The 19665-nt window shown below is 45.3% G+C and overlaps 1 protein-coding gene across 2 annotated transcripts in view; it reads left to right on the forward strand.

Moving 5' to 3' along the window:
• HS1BP3 (HCLS1 binding protein 3) overlaps positions 1-19665 on the forward strand; it is a 74329-nt gene that overhangs the window by 41236 nt on the left and 13428 nt on the right. For both annotated transcript variants that reach the window (XM_015410087.1, XM_015410088.1), the window contains exons 5-6: positions 10793-10950; positions 12240-12375. In XM_015410087.1, the coding sequence (XP_015265573.1) occupies positions 10793-10950; positions 12240-12375 (294 nt within the window). The remainder of the gene's footprint in view (positions 1-10792; positions 10951-12239; positions 12376-19665) is intronic.

A 19665-nucleotide genomic window follows, 5' to 3' on the forward strand; every position in this document is an offset into this window, starting at 1 on the left:
CACTCCCCCTCCCCCTCTCCTTCCCGCCTGCCTGCAAACCCCCCCTTCGACATGCGCAGGAATTTTTTTTATTTCTATCCTCATGTTGCATTGCAATGCAACAATGGGCCATCGTCAACCGGCATTTAAATGTCCTTTTACATGTCCGTATGCTGTTTGGCAATTCGCCATATGTAAAGGTTTAAGGATTCTTTTTCATGTTCGTATACTGTCTTCCCATCTGCCCCTCCCCCACTTCCTGGCTGCATCCCTCCCCCCCCTTTCTTGGTGTATGCATGCTTTCCCCCCTCCAGCGTTGCGTTGCGTTGCAATGCAATAATAACCCATTGTTTACTGGACGCAACAATGGGCCATCGTCGACCAGCGTTTAAATATCCTTTTACATGTCTGTATGCTGTTTTATCATTTCATTTTGGAATTCGCCATTTATGTAAAGGTTTAAGCATTCTTTTTCATGTTTGTATACTGATTTCCCATCACCTCCCCCCCCCCACTTTCTGGCTGCATCAATGGATGCTTTTCGCGGGCATCGAGGGTAAAAAATTAAAGGGACCAATCAGCGTTTCAGTGGGTGGTGCGTTACAATGCAACCCCGCCTCCATTCAAAAAAAAAAGGAGGGAGAAGAGAGGGGAGGGGGTTCTAGATTCGGAGCAAGGCGACATGCGGAAATGAACACCCAGGCAAAACCCGGGTCAGATTTCCGTAATGTGGAAATGCACGCATAGAATCGGGCCAGTTAGACCCGGGGGGAAAGGGGGGCAAAGCATTAGTGCGGAATCAGCCTGACAGTGCGCTGCTAAGCAGAGTTACACCCTTCTAAGTTACACGTATGGTTCCATCCTAAGCAAAAGTAATGATTTCTCCTGAATTCAGTGAGCGTATTACCTGGTAACTGTGTTTAGGATTGTAGCCTGCATGCAATACATTTGCTCTTTCTTCTGTTCTCCTAGTGCTCTCCTACTAGAAGAATCTCCAAATACAATAACTCCAGCATCTAGGAACCACTTTGTGTTTATTGGAATTTTAATAAGACTAATCTGCTTTCTGTCACTTTTCCTACAGTTAGGCCAAAATAGCAGCAGCAACACTCTGTCTCATCTGAGATGATTTAAGACAAAAATATTGGCTAGTATTCTACCACTCCACTCAGTTAAGCGTGGAACTCTCCTCCCACCCTCCTTTTGAGGAACAGCATCTTCCCGCAGAAGAAGACCCCCCTTGCCTTCGAAGGTTCTTTCCAGATAAGTGGAGCAGTAGGATACAAGCCATTACATTGTTCTTTCCCTGTACACAGGCAGACAAACACAGCATATAGAGCTGTTTTTGTAACACTGAATCGTTTCTCAGATTTGATCTGAGGATTTGGTGCGCTCTTCCAAAGAGAAAAAAGTAGAAAAACCAAAACATTTCTTCTGGGCTACTGTAACCCTTTTACATTGGCTTAGCAGGTCTGTGGATCCTAGCCATTATTTTTATTAAGCAAACCATGCTTTCTGTCAGTCTTAAATCCATTTGCTGAAGACATTTACTTCACTCTTTCTCTAACAATACTAGACTTGGTGGACCAAAGGACAACTTGGCATAAAATGGCTTCATGTGTATATTTAGCATGTTTATATATGAAAGCCAGTTTTCAGCAGTCCATTGTATGATTGGGAACTTGAACCTAGGATGCGAGTCTGGGATCAACAGAGTGAGGAACTTTACCTACATCCTATTTGTTACCCTCTAATGGTTTAAGACTGCAGCCCAAGTTGGGATTGGCAATATTTTTGTCTAAATCCTGGCTCCTGACTATTACTTTATTTAGACTGGATCCTCCTTTGAAAACAGGCATTAAGTTTGCAACTCTCAAGTGATCTTCACAAATCCTTAAGTGGCTTGGAGACTTTTGCCACTAAGTCCTTCTGGATTTGGTGTATGTCAGGAATTGTTGTTGTTGTTCAGTCGCACAGTTGAGTCCGACTCTTCGCGACCCCATGGACCAGCTCCCGCCAGGCCCTCCTGTCTTCTGCCGTCCTCTGAAGTTTGCTCAATTTCATGTTCGTTGCATCTATGACACTGTCTAACCATCTCATCCTTTGCCGTCCCCGTCTTCTTTGACCTTCAATCTTTCCCAGCATCAGGGTCTTTTCCAGTGAGTGCTCCCTTCTCATTTGGTGGCCAAAGTATTTGAGCTTCAGTTTCATTATCTGGCCTTCCAGGGAACAGTCAGGGTTGATTTCTTTTAGGATTGACTGATTTGATCTCCTTGCAGTCCAAGGGACTCTCAAGAGTCTTCTCCAGCACCATAGTTCAAAAGAATCTATTCTTTGGCGCTCGGCCTTCCTTATAGTCCAACTCTCGCAGCCATACGTAACTACTGGGAATACCATTGCTTTGACCATGCGGACTTTTGTTGGCAGGGTGATGTCTCTACTTTTTATCATGCTGTTTAGGTTCCTGACATGCGAACCTAAACAGCATGTCAGGAATAGGCAACCCCTTTTTTGGCCCAAGGAATGAAAACACCACCAAAATAATATCTCCAACAACAGAGCAGTTGTCCCTTTTATTTTAGGAGATAATTCACATGCATGGTCTGTCATAACAGGAACAAGCCGTGAGTTTACAAGCTTCCTCTCCCTCCCCTCCCTTTGCATGTGGTTTGATAGTGCAGAACTTCTGCTTCTGTGAGAAACCATGGGCTGGATCCTTTGGATCTGTTTTGCTCATGGTAGGACTTCCTTCCAGCTCAAGAAGCCTTCCCCTGATGCCAGAGGCTCTTCTCTTACATCAAAAGAGGATTCCTCATGCTGGAGGGAACTTCTACTGCCAGCAGAATGGAGCCACCAATTCTGTAGATAACTAAACTATGGCCCCAGTCACACGGAGCATTAGGCACGCTAAAAAGATGGAAGATAGGCGGATTTTCCGGGCATGATCTCACCGCCATATCTGGGAAGCATAGAGCTCCCGTGGCTCACCCGAGACTTCACTCCGAAAATGCGCTGTAAAAAACTAGTACCTCCAAGGTACTAGTTTCCGGAAACCACGGGGCAAGGGCGGGCGTCAGATCACGTTTCTGGTGTTAGCTCGTGGCATCTGGCACCCGCCCATGTCCTGTCGCGAATTTTTTTTTTTGTCAAGTCTCCATGGGTGCGCACAAGCACCCAACGGCGCATGCGAACACTTGGGTTAAAAAACAACAACACAACCCTCGCGGCGCCGCTTCTTTGCTGCGCCGCAGGAGTGAGGTATGACCGGCACCTCCCCCCAACCATGGGATGTCGGCGGGACGTCGGGCGGGATGTTTGATCGGCTGCCGCACGGTAGTTCGCTCTGGGGCAAACAGCCATGCCTCCTCCCTGTGATATCCGGCCCGTGTGATCGGGGCCTATAATCCATGGCAGGGTTCTACAACCTATGGCTCTAGGTCAGGGGTCCCCAACGTGATGTGGATGCCCTAGCACCCTCTGACCCCTTTCCTGGCACCCGCCAAGTGTTTTTTAAAGTGGGTGGGGCCAGTTGGGGCTGTTGCCTCAAAATTCATCTGATTGGTCTTTGGAGATTTGATTGGCTGTGCAGGTTTTTTAAAAAATTACTATGGGAGCAGCTACCACTACAACACAAGGATCTTCACTGTGTGACTGAAGGGAAGCTGTGGCAGCCATTTTATGGCTGGCTTTGCCTTCTGCATCAGCCATTTTATGGCTGTCATTTTACAGTTGCTCCCACCATGCTGTATCAGAATTCCAGAGGTGCCTGTACCAGTGTTCCCTCTAAGCTGAGTTAGTGTGAGCTAGCTCACAGTTTTTTAGCCTCTGGCTCACACAGTTTTGTCATAGCTCAGGAAGGATGGCTCCAGAGCAAACTAATTGATGCAGCAGCCAAATCACTTGCTCACAACTTTAATGCTGGTCGCTCACAAAGTAGAACTTTTGCTCACAAGACTCCACAGCTTAGAGGGAACATTGCTGTAGACTGGAAAGGTTTGGGGACCCCTGCCAAATATGGTCAGTGTGGAACCAAATATGGCTCTTCATAAATGGAAATTTAAAGTATAATGAAGGGGTAAGTGGGATGTAGAATATCCATTATGTGACAGCAGGTAAAAGGATTAAAAAACTTTTTGGAGAATCTTTATGGAAAGTTATCCAAGTATGCCAGTTATCCAAGTAAAATAAATAAATTATCCAAGTAAAATAAATAAAGAAATAAATATGAACCATGACCAGATTTATGGTAGTGCAATAAAACAATGGCATGTGGAGCTCCTGTATATATTAACAGCTTATTGTGAGGCATTGTGTGCGTCGCTTCCTAAATAAAGATTTGCAACAGTCAGTGTTTGGGCTGCAGAAACTTTATGGACTATTAATCATCATGTCAATTATCAGTAATGTGAAGCTGTATATTTTCAGTTATACAAATGGACTTCTTTATACAGTCCTTCCTTATACAGTCCCTTGGTTGTTCTCTTGCTCTGAATTTTGCCGTGGATTGGCTCTTCCATTATTATTATTATTTTTACATTCAATTTATATACCGCTCTAACCCTTGACAGGTCTCTGAGCAGTTTACATAGCGTTTCCAATTTCACCTAACTACGGCCACATTTTCTATAGGGTAGTGTCTGCCTACCAGCACCCAGGGCTTTGTTGTTATCCGACTTCCTCCAGCGGCTTCGGGTTTCGGCGGCCTTCTGGCTTCGGGTGTCAGCGTCCTTCTGGAGCAGGTCTTTTCCGGGCAGCTTCCTCCGGCAGGCCTCGTTCTGGCGCACGGCCCCGCGTCGGCTGCAGCTCCGGCCAGTGTCCTCGATGGCTCCGCCGTGCTGCGCCGCATGTCACCGCGCTCTCCAAGCCTCCGCCTCTCCGGGCTCCACCCCCGACGTCGCTCCACTGGGCCGTCAGGGACCATTCTGCTGCCGCCGATGCCTCTACCTCACAAAGAGGAGGGTGCCCCCGCCACCTAGGGGCAGGTACCCAATTTATCTACTTGCTGTTTTAATGCTTACGAACCGCTGGGTGAGCGAGAGCTGGGACTAGGGCCGGGAGCTCACCCCGGCCGCGGTGGGTCTCGAACAGCCGTAATGGCTGTTCGTTGATGTTACTTGCAGGCGTTCTTACTGCCTGCACCACCGCTCCCTGCTGACCCCCTGCTCCTCTACTGTTTGTTCTGCGGACCAAGGTTCCAAAGAGCAATTTGGTCTTGGTTCGTCAGGAGCAGAACAAGACTGAACCAGCAGTGGCAGAAAGGAGCCTGGCATACAGTAGCCCCAGCCGCCTTTCAGTCCATCTGCACCACCAGAGCCCTTGACGTGAACTTGCCCAACATAGCCTACAAAGAACTTCAGGGAAATTACAAACTGTCCTAATAATAAATGACTGGCTGAGTGAATGGCGAAGGCTGAGAATGCGTCTCTCTGTTCCCATGGGAGAGCTCTTTTTGAGGATGTCGTGTTGGGTACTGCCAGCGGCATTTCTGTGGATTCATCTTCCATTGCTTTTTGGCAACTTCAAATTAATCCCTCCTTCCTGCTGTATGAGAAGGCGCTCACCCCTATTTGGAGTGAGAACGTCAGGGTTTCATCTTTAGTACAGTGTGCTAAATGGGTACATTTTATGCCACTGACTGTTACTCTTATTGTGGTAGGGGAGGGTGGAGAGAACAGGCCTATTCTAAATACAGATACGTGGGAATGGTGTTTCCTTGGTGTGCCTTGACTGTAGGGAATCCACATTTCTGGTAAGCGGCAGTGTTAGGTCCTAAATTAGATCTCCGTGGAAGGGAAAGCAAGAAGAACCATGGATACAAATGATTCCACCTCAGCTTTTGCCCCAATAATATTTAAAGAATGTGGTTGTTCCTTTTCTGTGTCCAGAGGTTCTTCCTTTGGAATAGTGAGTAATGTATTCCAGAAAATCCAAAATTAAGCAAGTGAGCGGGAAAAATTACCAGACTCTGTGGAGGAATGTTAACAAATCCGTCCAACTCTATTTAGATGCCAACATTTGAAAAATGTTTAGCTAGTGTTGATGCTTATGTCTCTGTGTCTCCTCCTTCATTTTTTCTGCACGGCATCTCTCTTTAGCATCAGAGTCTGGAGGAGGAACTTTATTATGACTCACAAGCCGCGCATCATCCAGTAAATAAGAGGATTGCAGTGAAATCATTAGTGGTGGTGGAAAGTGCCGTCAAGTCGCAGCTGAATTATGGTGACCCCCCCCCTTGGGGTTTTCAAGGCAAGAGATGGTCAGAGGCAGTTTGCCATTGCCTGCCTCTGCGTAGCAACCCTGGACTTCTTTGGTGGTCTCCCATCCAAATACTAGCCAGGGCCGACCTTGTTTAGCTTCTGAGATCTGATGAGATTGGGCTCACCTGGGCCATCCAGGTGATTTCAAAAAGTTCTCTGGCAATTGTGTTCAAGGTCAGGATAGACAGTCATAAACTGAGTTTCACTTGTTGCAGCCTTGGTGGTAATAACTCAAGGCAGAGACAGCTTCCACACAGCTCTCATTGCAGCTGTGAATGCAGAGGCATTTGCTGTGGCAGCAGAGCATCTCCACGGCATATTTCCCTGCACTTTCCCAGCCCAGGCAACCGTGGCCACCGTTTCCTTCCCTTGCCATGGTATTCAAGGGCTTTTCCAGGGGGTTTTCCTTAGCCATTTAATTGACATATTGCTACAGCATATCAATATGTTTATTGCGGATTAAGACACACACACACACACACCAACGTCTGGTAGCATGAAGGGGAATGGTGGCTGTGGGGAGCTGGGGCAGGGCAAATGGCACAAGTGTGGGTGGGACCAGTCCACGTATCATCCATCCCAGTGTCACTGCAGTCTTTCCAAAACCATCATTGTAAAGCAGGATTGGGAAAGATCACATCACAACCAGGGAAAAGTTGGAAGGTACACAAGTGCCATGCATTGCTGTGTGGAAATGGGGGAAAGCCCACTTCACATTTGCAGCCAATCCAGACCAGACAATAATAACCTCTATCTGGAACATCTGACAGTGAACACAACCAGGAGGGAGACCTTCATACAGTTTTGAGTCTTCTTAAATTTGACCCCCCCCCCATGGAAAGCTTGTGGTAATCTGCCATTATTTGGAAATGATGGGGGAGTGCCAGGAAAGCCCTTGCTACACTCACCTGAGCTCTTTGCCACCCCCCCATCCTTTGCCTCTTGCCTCACAAGGCAAAGGGAAGGCTCTCCTTCTGTTTTTTGACAAGATGTCTGCCAACACATTTTCTGACATCCACCACATGTTTTAGGAAGTGGGCAGGGCCAGGTAGGGCTTTTGCCTAGCAAGGCTTCTGGTTGGTTCACTATTGGAGATTTGATTGGCTGTGCAGATTTTTAAAAAAACGTTGCTTTGGTGGCAGTGGCCACCACAGCACAAGGGTCTGCACTGTGTTGCCGAAGTGAAGCTGTGGCCATCGTTTTGTGGATGGCTCTCCCTTCCATGGCAGTCATTTTGTTGCTGAACCCACCATGCTGTATTAGAATTCTAAACGTGCCTGCAGGCTCAAAAAGGTTCGGACCTCTCTTTTCAATTATCGCTGTCCATCTTGAGTGTTCAGGCTAGGACCAATGAAGAACTAGGGATGGGCATGAACCTAAAACCTAAAACATTCTGGTTTGGGGCAGCCCCCAAAATGAACCCTGAACCATGCCCCAAAGGCTGCAAACCTGGGAGAAAGGGGGGGGTATATTTATTATTTATTTATTTATGTAGTCATATTTTTACCCCACCCTCCCAGCCGAGACCAGCTCAGGACAGCTTGCATAAAACAATACATAAATTACAATAAAATGATTGAAACACATTAAAACAGTACTGCAACCAACTGATGAAATAAAGTACTAGCATTATTGTCCTTGGTTGTTGTTATTGTTGTTGCTTTAACAACGGCAGCCGTAGTCAGTTCTGTCTCCCAGGAAGGGTTAAATGGCTGACATTCATTTCATTTCTCCCCTCTTTGAAGCGGGGGGGGAGCAAAACTGATGGGTTTAATGACTCACGGCCATTTAAACCTAAGAGCTGATGAGTGGACCCGCCCCGCTGTTAGATTTAAATGGCTCGTAGCGTGGGTGTGCCCGTCAGCTGTTCGGCTGAAATGGCTGGCAGCCATTTCACTGGCCCATTTCACTTCCCTCCATTTTGAAGGTCAGCTGCGGACTCACACTGCTCAGCTGTTAAGTTTAAATGGCCCGAACAGCCGAACTGGACAAAAGTCTGGTAAATGTTCATGGAAGGTGACTTCTCCGAACATCAATTCAGGACCTCCGTGCCAAATTCTGGCTTGTGAACTGGTTTCTACCCATCCCTATGAAGAACTGCAATGATCATGTTCATGAAATAGGGCTGCCAAGTGGGGGCGGGTGGCGGGTAAACCCCTGCTTCGGAGGCCCGATTTCCTCCGCCGCGGAATCAGGCCCTGGGGGGAACTCCGCCCTGGCGTGCGCATCACCTGGAAGTGACGCAGGCACGCTGGGCATGCTGGGGGCGGGGCCCACGGCCATACAAGGGAAAACTCTATGCCCGGCGTCATAACGTCACTTCCTGGTGACATGTGTGCAGCGCGCGTGTGCTCTCCGGGATCCACCCAGGAGTGCCCCGCCGCCAAGGTAAGTTCCACTTGGCAACTTGGCAGCTCTATCATGAAAAGCAAAATGAATGAAGCTTGTCTTTCTAAGATGGACATCCAGATTTGGGGGTGGCATTTTTCCACAACAGTTCCGTTGTATTGTCCCTGGAATCACTAGAATCCCTTGAATATACAATAGGTTCTCTTCCAATCAGATCAGCCTCGGGCTTTTGAAAATATAATAAGAATTTTATGTGGAAATATGGACACGGGTTTTTTCCAGTTGCTAAGAGATCAAAAAGCAACAGAAACATGATTCTCACTGGGGTTATGTTTTTGTAATTTACTGCAAGCTTGATTTCAGAGCATTTGAACTATCTCATCTTTAGCAGTAATTCTAACCGTGTTAACAGAGCTATTAAATATAGATTGAATTTTCTTGGAATCTTTGCTGGTTCTATTGCCTACTTGTATTTTATTTTTAGTACAGTTGCTAAAAACATTGTACCTGTGACTAAGTTCTTTATTTGTGCTCACAACATATTAAATTACTTTATTTGTGCTCACAATGTTTTAAATAACATTTCTCTGTTACAGTGGAATGTAATTAATCAGTTCAGTTATAGGCCACTTCCTGATCTTACTTGAGTGCAAGTTCTCTACTGGCTTTTGCAGGGACTTTAGTAGACCATTGTTAGCTTGCAAAGCCATTCACTGCTAAAGATATATTTGTCTATTATATTTTGACCCTACTCTTTCACTAAGGATTGAGGGGTGCTGTGGTATGCATAGGGTTGCCATCCTCTTCAATGAGGGTGGGGGCTTCCCCAATTTTGGTGGCCCTGTCTGCTGCCGGCCAGCTGGTTGGTGGAGGAGCCCCACCCCCAAACAGCCCTGTCCTGCCTGACAGTCACAGCTCAATGGTATCACCCAGAGGTGACATCATCGCACTGGGCATGTCGCACAATGGACGCTCTAATATTTGGGCAAAAACTCTGTGGTGACCAGAAGACTCCCAGAATGAGACTAGAACCCACCCGCCAGCCAGCAGCCAGGTATGCATGGTTTGTCTTGCCTCATTGTTATTTATTTAATTACTTCATTTATCTTCCCCCTTCCTCCCCAGTGGGGCCCCAAAGTGGCTTTCATTGGTTTTCTCTTCTCCATTTTATCCCCCCAATACCCCTGTGAGGTAGGCTATGCTGACAACATGTGACTGGGCCATGGTCACCCAGCAAGTTTCCATGGCAGAGTATGGATTTGAACTGGGGCTCTGACTGCACCACACTGAGTCCCCCATGATGACCGAAAGTAACCTGACTATTGTTCTCCCTCTGATGGCATCACCATAATTCTTTAATTTTTTGGGGGGGGAGAGGGGAAGAATGAAGTTGATGGGTGGTGAGAATCAGGAAAGAAAAACAGAAGCATTTATCCATGCAATGCATAGCTAACTTGTGCAGTTTACTGGCACAAGGTCTAGTGATGGACATTAGTTTAGATGGCTTTTGAAAAGTACTAGACAAATTCAGGGAGGGTAGCTCTGTCAGTGGCTACTTGATGATGGTAAAGTCCAGTAAGAGGTAGTATATAATAAGGGTAAAACAACAGAGGAGGAATCAGTTGCCCAGATTCCTTGCTTCTGGTTTGCTGGAGGCAGTGTTCCCTCTAAGCTGAGTTAGTGTGAGCTAGCTCACAGTTTTTTAGCCTCTGGTTCACACATTTTTGTCTTAGCTCAGGAAGGATGGCTCCAGAGCAAACTAATTTATCCAGTAGTCAAATTGCTCACTCACAGCTTTAATGACAGTAGCTCACAAAGTAGAATTTCTGCTCACAAGACTCCACAGCTTAGAAGGAACATTGGCTGGAGGCATCTGGTTGTCCATTGTGAGAAACAGAATGTTGGACTAGATGGATGATGGACTCTTGATCTTATCCAGAAGGGCTCTTTTCTGATTGTTTCAGTCATTCTCTTTCTCCCCCCCCCCCCCCCCCATCCAGGGCCTTAGAACAACATGCCTCATTTTCCATTTGTGTGTGTGAGATAAGCTAGCATTCGACTACTACTGTTCCTGGAAGAATGAAAAGAATATCTTTAAGGGGAATTTTAAGACAACTGTGAAGAGATTACCTTCTAAGTCCACAAGGTTTTCTTTAACAGCTTTAGCAATATCTGTTGGATTTATCTTTTTGTATTTATACCTTCAGATCTAAAAAGACCAAGAAGCCCTTGCTCTCTCCTGTCAGAGAAAACCAGCCCAAGTTAACAATTTTTGATGAAGAATTGGATCCAGATGATGAGCTGTTCGGCTCGGCTAAAAAATTTTCGTTCACTGGCAACAAGAGGATATCGTCAGCCAAAGAAAGTAAATGTATTTATATTCTGTTTCACAGTGCAGTTTGTCTGCTTCCCAAGTAAGTGTAGAAGTTTCACATGTCCTATAATTTTTTTACTTGTTTAGAAAATGTGTATCCTTCCTTTCTGTTATAAAAAAATAACACTTAAAATGGCTTACAGTGATTTAAAATATGTAAAACATAGCAAAACACTAAAAGTTAAAAATAGCAGGCCGATAACAGCAGAGCCGCCTAAAAGAACATTAAAAGTACCAAAAAAAGAGAGAGAGAAAGCAGCTGACAATAAAAGATACTAAAAATTGCTTCAGCAGAAAATCAAACAGATGAACAATGATTGTGATAATAGGATATTGGACCTGATTCTGAATCGTATGAGAGGGAAGGCAGCATGTTATAATGTGATCTTGTCAGATCTCAGAAGCTAAGCAGAGTCGGTACTTGGAAGGGAGACCACCAAGGAAGACTTGGCGGAGGAAGGCAAGGGCAAGAAGAAGAAGAAGAGAAGAGAAGAGATTGGATTTATACCCCGCCCTTTACTCGGAGTCTCAGAGCGGCTTATAAACTCCTTTCCCTTCCCCTCCCCACAACAGACACCCTGTGAGGTGGGTGGGGCTGAGAGAACTCTGACACAAACTGCTCTTTTTCAAGGACAGCTGTGCCAGAGCTTGTGACTGACTCAAGGTCACATCAGCAGGTGCAAGTGGAGGAGTGGGGAATCAAACCCGGTTTTCCCAGATTAGAATCCGCACACTTAACCACTACACCAAACTGGCAAATCGCGTCTGCCTCTCACTTGCCTTGAAAGCCCTTTGCGGGGGTCACCATAAGTTGACTGTGACTTGACAGCACTTTACACACACATGAATAATACTCATTTGGGTTTGTGTTCAAAGGGTCGGGTTGAGTTAAAAGCAAGGTATATATAATGGCCCTACCAATATGTAAGGGCTCTTGCTTATCTTTGTTGTTCTTCCTAAATAATGGCTAAAATAATCAAATGTATCTGCAAAGGTGAGGTTGCTTCTTTGACCAACTGTGGCCTCACAGTTTATATATACACACAACAACAACAACAACGGAGTGTGTGTTTGTCACTTGAAATGATCTGTGTGTAGTTTGACTGGAATGTCTTACACTGAAGTGTGGTCAGATCTTAATGTGTGAAGCAGCCATGAATGATTGACTTGGAATTACTGACTTTTGCTGGTACCCATCTCCACTCCCTTCCAACACAGTGTCCATTGTTGTTATCTGCAGTTCAAATCTAATTGAATTTATCTGTCTGCTCAACTATTAGATCTGAAATTATTTGAAGATCCTGACCTTGGTGGAATGGTAATGCTAGGTGACTCCCTACTGTTGCCAACAGCTTGTGTGAGCAGAGAACAGACCGTATCCTCTACCCTTGAAGAGGACACCAGTGAACTGTTGAGGTATTAATCTCCAAAGTGGTCAGTCGTTGAAGCTTTAGAGCTTCGTAGCCTTGTTCAAAAATGCTCTGAGGTAAATCTATCTGTCTTGTACATTGTTGCCCCACCCATGATCTCTCAAGGCAGTGTATGTATTTCTCCCTTTCCTGTTTTATCCTCACAACAGCCCTCTAACTAGTTTGCATTCCTGGTCAGTCAGTGACTGTTATGGCAGTGGTGGGATTTGAACCTGGGTCTCCTTGATCCTAATCAAGACCTTAAACCACCGTGTCACATTTTCTCTCAAATAACAAGCTAAATAGCTGTGTGGGACACTTAAGGTGGAACTACAATGTTATATGCCATCTGTGATGGTTTTCTTTTCCACAGGGGAAAACAGCTCTTGCAGCCCTTTGTTCCTTTGCTGTCACTGGCAATGACTAACAGAGGGAAAGGGAATCAGTGAGGCACAGGAGGGAATGGAGCTATCTGTCAGTTACCGTTTCCAGTTTTATCTTGCATCCCTCTGAGGAATTCCGGGTGGCATATGTGATTCTCTGTCCTCCATTTTATTCTCACAACAACACTGTGCGAAGACTCGGTTCCCAGTATGAGCAGCAGAATTTTAAACATTTTTATGCCATCTTTCCACCTGATTAGGGTCCCCAAGGCAGCGAACATGAAGACATTTGAACATTTTAAAAAAAGCCATTAAGAATGATAAAATAGATCTATCAAGACACATAAATGTACAGCACGAAAAGCAGGAGAAGGGCTAAAACGGTTACTGGTGGGATGCCAGAGAAAACAAAGAAGTGTTTACCTGTTGGCAGAAGACACCGATAGAGGGAGACAGACTAATCTCGCTGGGAAGGGAGTTCAAAATTTTTTGGCCCCATGACCGAGAAAGCGATTTCTTTTAATTGGCTTTGCACCCTAAGATTTCCGATAACAAGACAACGGCCTCCTCCTAGCGTATTTTGCTTTCCGAGAGTCAGAACTCTCACATTTCATTAATGGAATGCAAGGATTTACATTTGAGAGGTGTGGGCAGACGTGAAGTTTTTAATAACTTTCTAAAGTTTTAATAAGCAATACTCAATGGAGGACAGGGGTAGCAACTACCTTTAGTGTGAGGTCCTTTTAACACACGTGGTTCTACAGCTCCTATTATTTAAGCAAAATGTATTTGTATTGATAGGTCTCGTCAGGAACACCTGTCTTAATGTACCTAGAGGTAAATGAAAATTGAGTGCCATCTCTGCTTATACTTTGGCAGCACACTGGATTTTCTAAGGCACGATATCTGCTTGGCATGACTTGATTTTATTGGAGTGGGGGGAGGAACACTCACAGTCTCATGTTTTCCCCTTTGTCTGGGTGAACCCAGTAATCAGAGATGAAAATTTGCTTGTGTTTGCAGAACACAATGGACTGAGCTTGTATTTCTGTCATAGCACTGTGCTTCAAGATATTCCATATTCTCCCTGCTCGATCAAGTAAAAGAGGCCCCGGAGGTCTGCCACCCATGTTTTCTTGGAGCTTGGCATGTGATGAATAGCCAATCGCTTGCCAGAACAGGGAGAAGAATGAGAGTCATTCTCTATGCTAGTGCTAGATTGCCACTGAGACGACAATGACGTCAGCATCTGGCAGAAGGATACAAGGGAAGGAGGGAATTCGTATAATTACTTTTCATTTTCCTGTGCCATATACTGTTCTTTCACAAAGGTGATCCTATGTGTACTTGACTTGTTTCTAAGTAAACATACATTGAATCCAGTTGTGAATGCAAGAGATGTTGACATTTGTGATGGTGGTAAAGGAATAGAAAGGTAGTCACCCAAGATATAACAGTAAATGGAAACTAAAGGCAATTATGAGGGGGGGGAATGGATGAAAATTAAATAAAAGAACAAATCTGCTGTCAGTTGCATTGGACCCACCCGCAGGTGTTAGAGGCAAAGCTGACTCCCAAGTTGACTTCTGACCCTTGGAAAGTTGACAAAAACTCCTGGGGAGGAGGAAGGGAACAAAATCACCTTGTCTGCCTCTTTTATCAGAGGAACTGCGCTGATGGAAGAGGGAGGAGGGGGTAATATCACCCCTTCCCCAGTGCAGCCTTCCTGACTCATATAGCAACTGGTTCACACAGGTCCCATAGCTATAGGAATAAACTTTCCTAGGATCAGCAAGAACTGCCAGGGCAAAGGGTAACAAGAGAGAGATCCACAGTGCCTGCACTCATGGATTGCTTGATCCAAACCATTCTTTCCTTCGGGTTCACTGGATTCTGAGTCACATGAGCATGCTGATCACTGTTAACAGCAAATGATGGTTCACATGGTGTCAGTGGCCCATCATTCATCCTAATGCCCCAGACAGAACTTTAAAGTCATCTCTTATCATTTCAAGCACAACATAGTTCACAAATTCGGCCCCTGGCCATCAAATATGGCATTATTTATTAATCGATACTTTCATACTCCACTTTTCCTGTTGTCTCAAGGTGGCTTACAGATAATAATTAAAACGAAAGATTTTTTTAAAAACCTCAGTATCTCCCTCCCCTTCTAAAAGATGTCCCATTAAAAGCCCTGGCCTTTGCACTGCCTTCTCAAGATCTCCAAAAAGGGGCACCCCTAACCTCTTCAGGAAACCCATTCCATGGCCCAGGCTCTGGCTGATGCCAAGCAGGCCACCCACAGCCAACAAGTGGCTTAACCTAGTACACAGAAATCAAGGAATGTCCATTGGTTAGATCAAGCCAACTGTTTTGCTGCTGAAAAAGAACAGAGGTTATAACAATTTCCTGACTTCCCAAATTCCCCTTTTCTATTTCTTGGGCTGGACAGTCCCTTTTCTTTGTTTTGCTATTCTTTGTTTTGCTGTCTGTCCCACCCAGTTATTCAGATTGATTCTCCCATGGTGAGAAAAAGGCTTGTGTGGATTTATTCATCATTTTAGAGATGTGTGAATGGCATTTAGAATGATTATGTTGTTTTCCCCCATTATTTTTACCAGATTAGTGTAGTATTGACATGATAGAGGCTTTGGGGGAGGAAAGGGGAAGTGGAGCCAAAAGATCAAATGACTGCCATCTTGCTCAGTGTTGCCACGCCCCCACCCTTTATTAAATGTAGCTAGAGATATGCTGTCCCAGCCTAAGGAACTGAGGGTCTGACTAAAATCCTTCCTTTGTCTTTGTCTGATAATGGCACATGAGAAGCTGATGGTAATTCAAAACTAACAGACTGCTTTATTTTACTTTTGAGGGGAAATGGTCAGGTAGGTATGAGATTTAGGACTTAGAAGGTGAACAGGTAACAAGAATGAGGTAACTTTGTTATGAAAATAAACAGTACATAGTTTGTCACAATCAAGTAGCTATTTTGTTATACAGACAGGCTTTTCAAATTGTGGAGAGAGCTCTCTTAGCAGTCACTGCTTAAATAAACAAACATAAGCTTCTTTGTCTCAAAAATACTTAAGTTTGTGAAGGCAGGAATCTCCACACAAGTTCCAGTTCTCCTTCTTAACCGCTTGATAGGGATCACACACATATCTTTATTAGGAGCCACTTCCTTCAGGGAAGGGCTACTCATTCTACTTCCCTAATTCAGGATCCTCCTTGATCCTCTCCCTCTGTTTAACTCCACTCTCAGCTGTCATTCTTAACTAACACTCTCAACTGTAGAATTCCATTTGAATCCCCTTTAACTCAAGGTTCCCAGACCAGGTTAAAGCATTAACTTGTTACTGTCCATTACAGAGGTGTCACCTCTGACCAACCAGAAAGGCTGTGCTGGAGGTCATGGGACCTTCTTGGAGTGAAGCCCTATGGGACAGGAACGGTAGTAAGGAATCATAGAATCACAGAGTTGGAAGGGACCATACAGGCCATCTAGTCCAACCCCTAGAAAGGGGGGTATTGGTCAAGAGTAAGTGAAAAACCTGGCTAGAACTAACCCTATTCCTATAATAAATTGGCACTACATGTTATCTGTTCCAAACCAGAATAAATTTGTACCTTTAATATCTTTCTGTTGCCACCACTCCATTTCTGATTTACTCCCTCTCCATAAATACTAAGGTTTGGTGCAATACTAATAGGATCAGCCTTTGATAGCTTGTTAATCTAAATTACATCTGGGTAGTGTGACAAATACTGTGTTTTGATTAGGTGAAGCTCAGTATAATTATTCCAGAGAATACTATGTCAGGATTTAAACTCTTAAAAGTACATGAATTACAGTGTGATTAAAATGCTAAAAATATTACTCTAGCTGCTCAGTTAATTAAAAGTACACCTTTCAGTCTTGTTGGCAGAAGGAAACAGCAGAATAAGTGATAGATGGTGGGATGTTAACTGACAGGTGAAGAATAGTAGCAAATTTAGTATTTTGATCTCTGGCAAGGCAGAGATGAGAGCTATGTTAACCTTTTTGCCATAATTTTATCCAACTTCTGCACCATAGCACAGTGCATCTATCTATGACGTTAGCTGTTCAGAGTCAGGAATGTCATTTTTCTATCCATCTGTCATATTTTTATACTGCTTTCCCTTGAGGGAGTTCAATACTCACCTAGAGTATTGTGTCAGCACCTAGAGTATTATGTTCAGTTTTGGGCACCACAATTTAAGAAGGATATAGACAAACCGGAATGTGTCCAGAGGAGAGCAATGAAGACGGTGAGGGGTCTGGAGACCAAGTCCTATGAGGAAAGGTTGAAGGAGCTGGGCATGTTTAGCCTGGAGAGGAGACAACTGAGAGGTGATATGATAACCATCTTCAGTTACTTGAAGGGCTGTCATCTAGAGGATGGTGTGGAGTTGTTTTCTGTTGCCTCAGAAGGTCGGACCAAAACCAACAGACTGAAATTAAATCAGAAGAGTTTTCGGCTAACCATTAGGAAGAACTTCCTGACAGTTAGAGCAGTTCCTCAGTGGAACAGGCTTCCTTGGAAGGTGGTGGGTTTTCCTTCTTTGGAGGAAACAGAGGCTAGATGGCCATCTGACAGCAATGCAGATTCTGTGAACTTAGGCAGATCATGAGAGGGAGAGCAAGATGGGTTGCCTCAGTGCTTAGTTCTTGTGGTCCTTTTTACATGCCCAGGGAAATGCTGATTGCCACTTTGGGGTCAGGAAGCAATCCTGGAGGGTTTTGTTTTTTTTGTCATCTTCTGGGCGTGAAACAGCAGTCACTGCGGGTGTGGAGGGGGAGGCATTTGTGAATTTCCTGTATGTGCAGGGGGTTGGACTAGATGACCCTGGAGATCCAAACTCTATGATTCTATGAAAATGGTGTGCACAATTCTTCCCACCTCCATTTTATCCTTGCGGCAACCCAGTGAGGCAGGGTAGGCCGAAAGAGTTTGATTACCCAGTGAGTAATCCCCTGTCGCTCAAGGTTGAGTGGCTGAGTAGGGATTTGAACCTGGTTCTCCCACGTCTCGGTCCAGCCCTATAACCATTATACCACACTCCTTCTCTAGAGGCAAAAAAAAGTGGAGGGAAAATGGCAGCAGCTGAGAATAGACACTGTTAAGAGCACCTGTTAGCACTTAGCAGTGAACCTGCAAGGACCACAAGATGGTCTCAGATAAAATTTCAGGGCAAAAAGAGACTGGGTGAGCGAGTGAAAAGAGAAGGACCCCTTACTTGAAATTCCCCTAAACCTTTCCTCCTGAGAGGAAGGGAGAAATTTTGCATATCTGTTTTGACAGTTCGATAGAGAGGTCCCACTAAAATGGAATATATGCAAAGGTAATGGAGATTTCTTTATTCAAATAAAGATGGAATCAATTTACTTGCTTAATTAGACGTCTTAGTGACAGAGTTTTGCATGTGCAGAGTTAATCAGCTCACCAAGGAGGCTGTTTCAAAACAACTGTCAAAAGCAGTCCAAAATCTTGCCGCTTCATGGGCATCAGTGGGTATTGACTGGCTGAGACTTTATTGATGCGAGTGTGCGATTTTGAAAAAGTGTATATTCTAGTGGACATTCCAGGTAGAAAACGAAGGATAATGAGAGTAAATAAGATCTTTCAAAGCAGCAGCAGTGAACTAAAAAAAAATCTAGAAAACCAAAAGTACCTGGCCCTCAGGAAGGGACGATGGTGGCAGCAGCCCGTTGTCCCCTTGCGCCTCTCTGCTGCTGCTGCCACCATTGCCTCGATTTGGGAGCTGGAGAAATATAGCGAAAAATAGTGCAGCAAGCTCCACGTGTCCTGAAGGGCTTCCTTCGGAAATCTCTTGCATGATTTCTCCTTCCCTTGAGAGCTGGACACCATTTTCATTGCCTTGGCAACAGGCACCAGAAATGGTGGCTGAACTCTCAATATAAGAAGGTATGTTTATTTATTATTTATTTATTACATTACATTTCTATACCGCTCCTTCCCGGAGGCTCGGAGCGGTTTACACATATACATTTAATCGCCTAACTAGGGCCACATACATATCAAGGGAGATGGATGCCTTACCAGCATAGGTCTTTCTGTGGCGGGGTCTTGCTAGGACCAGGCGGTAGTGTCCTTCGGCGGAGGTCTTTTTCTGTCTCTTCGGCTCGGCTTCCTGGGATGGTCCTTTTATGGCGCACGGCTGCACGATGAGGTCGCAACTGGTCTCTGTCCCCTGTGTCCCGGAGGCTCCAACCGTACTTACGTCACCACGCCTCCACGCCGCCTCCAATCGCCTCCTGAGTCGCCTGCCGTCTGACACCGATCCGTCGCCATGTTCTCATCGATTCACCGCATTGTCCAGCCGCCGCTGCTGCCCTCCAATATTGGAGGTAGGGTAGGGTGCCCCCCGCAACTCATGTTGCAAGATGTCAGCAACTGATGCTTGCAGTTTGGTGTGCTGCTGTTTCAAAAGCTGCTGTTTCAAAAGCTGCAGATAATGAGGAGGTAAGGAGAATGATCTTCTCCAATTTCCAAGAGAGCAACTGATGGGCAGGCAGGTATTATAGGGCAGGACTGGAGGTTGCTGCCAGAGCAGGCCCTTGGAGGCAAGGGGAAAAATCAACAACTAGAAGTTCAAACAAACAGAAAAGACTTATCCTTAGGCTTGCCAGTACCCAGGTCGGGGTGGGGGTTTCCCTGGTTTTCGAGGCTTCTGCCTGCCACTGGCCAGTGGGGGGAACCCCACTCCCAAAGAGCCACATCCCCACGTGACTTCCCTGACGTGATAACATCACCCGGAAGTGACATCATCACGCTGGGATGCTCTGGTTTGAGGGAAAACTCTGTGGTTTAAAGCATGTTTTACCATAGAGTTTTGCCCCCAAACCAGACCATCCCCTCGCGATATCC

The sequence above is a fragment of the Gekko japonicus genome, unplaced genomic scaffold (genome assembly GCF_001447785.1).
Source record: "Gekko japonicus isolate JY-2015 unplaced genomic scaffold, Gekko_japonicus_V1.1 scaffold400, whole genome shotgun sequence".
NCBI classification, from domain to species: Eukaryota; Metazoa; Chordata; class Lepidosauria; order Squamata; family Gekkonidae; genus Gekko; species Gekko japonicus.